A 5598-nucleotide genomic window follows, 5' to 3' on the forward strand; every position below is an offset into this window, starting at 1 on the left:
ATGGAGGCACGGAGAGGAGCGAATGGAGCAGGAAGAACCAGACTGCATCTATCAACAGAATCCTATCACTTGAAATGTAAGCAGAGTACAATAAATCATTATTTAGACTATTACAGAATATTTAATGATAGTAATACAAAGGGTAAAAGGAACAGCAAGGCAAAGTATTGAACTGGAGTACAAGGTAGAGTTTACTAGATATCACAAAGTTAACACAAAGCAGTAACAGGGGATAAAAAAAGGAAATGTAAAGGGGGGACAAGTATTTGCAGAGAAAGAGATGAACAAGAAAGGTGATAGTAAAGGTGGTGCCCACTGGTGTGCAGAGAGCCTTACAAAGAACATATAGGTTACAGGAAAATGATAAAATTAATTCCAAACATTTACTTTATTTCAGTGTGCTGCAGATCGGAGATTTAAAGCACTGAGCTTGGTATAGGTGTTATCTGAAATTCATGCTGGGTGATTTGTAGACTTTTACACCCTAGGAGAAGAGGGGAAGAAAGAAGAAGTGAAATGGTGAATGAGATAAGCAACCAACTAAACAACATAAATTAGGGGGGAAAGACAGAAAGGGAGACAAGCTGGAGCATTCACAGTAGGGGAGAATGCTTACTGTTAATATAGATTCGTAGTAAACCAGATGTGGCTGTTGGTTAAGGGTAGTTCAGAGGCAGACAGTATAGTTAGAAATGTGGATGAATAGAGAGACTTTATATTACTCGTGCGGCTAGATTAACAGTATATACATACACAGCAGCCTACATTTAAAACACATAGTTGGTATACATTAGAAAGAGTACAATTATAGAAACAATTTTAGTATTACTATTAAGAGATATCAGACAATATGACCTTCACTTAAGTAGTGCAGATAATATTATAGCAGGATTAATCAGATACTGTGTCAGTTAACAGGGGTATAACATAGCTCTATCTATAGGCAGAGAAATACAGCAGAATTCAACCAAGCAGCCGTGCTAATACTGTATAAGCTAACAACTTGTGACTAGACACAATCTATAGGCAGAGAAATGCAGCAACATTTAAACCATTAGCCAGGTAAGTTTACAATGTCTTTACAATCAAGAGACAAGTAGACCATTAATTTCATCATACTGTAGTGATTCATGAAACTAAATCTAGACTATTAAACATTTAATAAGCCAAACCTGCAAACTGATGAAACAGTTTATACTGTATGAAGTTTATTTGCTAGGCAAGTTACTGTACATACACCAGAAACAGTTAGCAAACTCACAAATATCCCAGAAATAATCCTAGACAGATGCAATCAAAATAAACATTAAATGCAGAGCTAGAAATCACTACAGTACAAATACAAATACCTGCAATAGAGTATTGCTAGTAAAGCAAATTAAAATATTGTATTTTTTTACATTAAATAAAGATAAAAAAATTACCTTAATCTACTAAAGTATCGAAAAACTTACAGTAAAACCACTGAAATAACAGCTCATACACACCACTAAGGCTTGCAGGAGACAGTATAGTAGTTAAAAGGGAAAGAAAGATGGCACCAAGCACTGGCTGAGACTGTGTACATTCAACTACTATGTGACTCTGAATAAATCACTTAGACAGTGATCCCATGTTGCCCCTAAAAAGGGGGACTTGTGCCCAGTGAGTTTACATGGTTACCGAATAAATGAAAAAAGAAGGGTCAAAGGGGAGCCAGAACTTCTACTGGCATTCAAAGGATGTAAAGCAGAGAACCATTCTTGGAAATCTATCGTATGGCATCCTTCTGGATCTGGAAGGAAACAAGAGGACCTCAGCAAAAAGCATACAATTTTAATAAACCATGACTGATTTAGTAACTCAGAAATTATTATTACCCCCCCCCAAAAAAAAAAAAGATTTGCTGACAGTTACTTGTAATCATAAGTTTGCCACTGGAAATAAATTGGAAAAATGGAAAGTAATTCAGACAAAATGCAAAAGGAAACTAGTCTGAAAAGCAGCACTGTACTTTTTTGGCTTTTATGTGGAAAGCTGAGCCCTCTGCACACCTTTAATAATATAATCAGTTCCAGGATAACACAATCATTATGAAAATAAACCTCCAAATATCCAAGAAATAAAATTCTAGCAAGAATGCCATTGTATATTTTTTGTTATCACACCCTATGAATATTTCTGATTAGGCCCTTCAATGCCACAGAGTCCACAACCTGCACAATCACTTAATAAAAGGGTGCCAACTATAGGACATGCACGGATGAAGCCCTGGCTGTGACCCATATAACTTAACTTAAACTAGTGACCTAAACAAAAGAGAAGCTGATGATGGGTGAAAGTGCAATGATGAGGAATGTGTCTGCTCATCTCTCTTGGGGGGGGGGGTGCTAAACCTCTCTTGGGGGTGGTGCTGACCATGCTAGGGTGTGCCCTGTCAGGATTTCTGGTAGAGACTGTATTGATCTGATTAAGGCAATAACAATCATAAAAACGGGTGGTGAGATAAAAGAAACGAAAAGGTGTGTCATTTTGAAGATGGGCAAGCCTCCTCACAATGTCCACTACATACAGTAACTAATTATACCTCTCAGCACACTGAATGAAGTTGGTTAAAGCAAGAAAGCGCCACAAAACAGTAACACACTATGATGAACTGTCCCTGTGTCGCTCTTTGAAGGCGCATGACAGCTTTGTACCAGTGTTTAACCTACACGTTTCCCTTTCAGGTGCAGGTTAATTTAGGGAGGATCACATAATTTGTTAAAACTCATTGTAAAGTCCGGGTTGTGCCTGAAAGAGGATTGCTGACCATCCCATTTACCAAAATGAAAATTAAATAAACAAACCAAAGAAACTACAGATGATGGCAAGCTGTGAAGTCACTGACAATACAGGACTCAAAATCATCAGCATCAGTACCTGAAAAAAAAATCCCATCTTCCAGAGTTGGTGGTAGCTTATTTGGATATAAAAAATCCCATATCACTTAATGACAACAGGGGAAATTTCCCTGATGACCTGACCAAATTTCCCCTATCCCAAATGAATACTAGCTCTGATTTTCCCTGAAAAAAATGCCCACACCAGAGAAAAATATACTTCTGGTATTTCCTAATGATTTATATCTTTAATGGCCAACATCCGCTCCTCATTAAAATTCAATTCTAATTTATGGATGATCACAATCACGCAGAAATTATTCTTCATCACACAATCCCACAAATTAAACATAACACGGATTTTTCATAATTTCCACTACGTACATTCTAAACGGTTTCTACAATATAACCACACACTGTACTGGCCTACCCGAAATAAATTGTAATAGTTTTGCCTGTATACATAACTAGAAACGAATTATTAATGACAAAAAAGTTACCCTTACTACATTGCAGACCAACATATAAAAACAAAAAAGGGAGACAGATAAATCTAGGTAATTAAAAACATCTTACTAGACAAGATTTGTTAAAAAGTACGTTTTCCAACATCACCTAGAAGACACACAATATCTTCTACGCAAATGTAACAGATAACAAATAAATATCCTCTTTTCGTAACCTGCTAAACATTGCTATTCTTCTAACTTATACAAAAGAGAACTCAATTATTAATAAATAAAATTACACTTTTTGTTCTTGAACTGCAAAAATAAAATCAAAAGAACAGGCATTACAACCGAAAAACAAACAGACAAGCACAACCCACTCTCTTTCTCCGCCCTGTGACGTACCTTCTGACGCCAGTGGGGTCCTTTCAACCACGGGAAGCTAGCCACGACCGGATGAAAATAGGGAAGATTGTGTGACCCGCGGGCGGGCCTGAACACAGTATTCATACCGGAGCCGGGGGCGTTGCCCGGTGGACTTTGGCAGACTAAGCAGTTAGTTTTATCTACGAGGACGTTTACCTTTGCAAGTAAATAGATAACCTCAACACAAGTTTCTGTTTTCTGGTTGCCCTCCTGATTTGGGTTTAACACTTGGTTAATTCATTCTAATCGGCATCTGGGTACGAACTGTTCGGATAACTTTCTAGTGAAGGAACACTGGCAGAATTGTGTCTGTTTGAAATTTTGTTTTTGGGAAGAGTCTGGATAATCTTATTGAAGGATGCATGTGGTGTTTGATTTATTTCCATACTTTCGGATCTTTCTTAAGAGAGATGAATGATCAGAACCCAGTACAGGGAATTTTTTTATAAATCAAACTTTGGACACCAACTTTGGATTCAGGGTCAGTGTATCGTGTTGAGTGATTTATGCACTGTCTTCCAAAATGGGAAAGGTTTTGTCCAAAATATTTGGTAACAAGGAAATGCGGATATTAATGTTGGGACTTGATGCCGCTGGTAAGACTACAATTCTATATAAATTAAAACTGGGCCAGTCTGTCACTACAATTCCCACTGTAGGCTTCAACGTGGAGACCGTCACTTACAAGAATGTCAAGTTTAACGTTTGGGATGTTGGGGGACAAGACAAAATCCGGCCCCTTTGGCGGCACTATTACACTGGCACACAGGGGCTTATCTTTGTCGTGGACTGTGCTGACAGGGACCGAATCGATGAAGCAAGGCAGGAGCTACATCGCATCATTAACGACAGAGAGATGAGGGACGCCATCATTTTGATTTTTGCCAACAAACAAGACCTCCCGGATGCCATGAAGCCCCATGAGATTCAAGAGAAATTAGGCCTTACCAGAATCAGGGATAGAAACTGGTATGTGCAGCCTTCCTGTGCGACATCAGGGGACGGACTATATGAAGGACTTACGTGGCTAACATCCAATTATAAATCTTAATAAAGACTTTTAGCACAACAAATTTAAAATAATTTTGTCTCCTGGAATATATTAAAGGAAGTAAGGATTTATATTGGATTAGAATGAGCCAAACTTATTTTTAATTTGGATAATTGGCTGCCTAGTTTGGTTTGCTTTAGAATGCTCTGGATTAACATATCTTCTAATATTTTGTTAACTTTAAAACGCGTTTTTTTTTCTTAGCTGCATTATTATTTTAATTGGAAAATTCACATTTTATGCTTTCTGTTACCATGTCAGCGATTTGTTTCTTCTTATTGCTTGTTGTAGTTACCCACCTTCCATTCAAAGTATGTTGTCCCAGCTTAATTTCATCTAGTAAAATTTCAAATGATGGTTCCACATCGGAGTGTAATTTTTCTTTTTAGTAGTTTGTAGATGCTTTTATTTGTGCCAGAACATTTTGTATGATGATCTACCATTCACCAGTTCATTTGCTCACGTGTTTTTAAATTTACACTGTCTTTCTCGTCAGTAAACAGAAAAAAAAGTTGGTATTTTACTAGATTCCTTATGTTTCATTTGCATAACCGTTACAGAACTACAAGTTTTATAGAAGCATGTGTATTGGTATGACAGAACTATGCACTTGCTTCCTGTAACTGTTCATACAGTTTGCAGCTGTGTCAATGTGCAGTGAATGAGTCATTAACTGAATGTAGGTGTGGCTGGCAAAAGTCACCCGTGTGAGTAACAGTACTTTTTATGAAGTTTCCATTTTGTCACGCAGTCGACTGAAAAAGTTACCAACAGTTGGCTTTTTGGAAGTGTTGGTTAGCGCCACCTTAGA

At 37.5% G+C, this 5598-nt stretch overlaps 1 protein-coding gene across 1 annotated transcript; it reads left to right on the forward strand.

Moving 5' to 3' along the window:
* The first annotated feature begins 3722 nt into the window (after nt 1–3722).
* On the forward strand, nt 3723–5152 carry ARF6 (ADP ribosylation factor 6). Its single transcript, XM_044074286.1, has one exon. It carries the CDS (start codon nt 4260–4262, stop codon nt 4785–4787), a length of 528 nt encoding a protein of 175 aa, XP_043930221.1. The 5' UTR covers nt 3723–4259; the 3' UTR covers nt 4788–5152.
* The last annotated feature ends 446 nt before the right edge of the window (nt 5153–5598 follow it).

This window comes from Protopterus annectens, chromosome 6.part0 (assembly GCF_019279795.1).
Source record: "Protopterus annectens isolate FY-2018-M chromosome 6.part0, PAN1.0, whole genome shotgun sequence".
Lineage (NCBI taxonomy): Eukaryota > Metazoa > Chordata > Ceratodontiformes > Protopteridae > Protopterus > Protopterus annectens.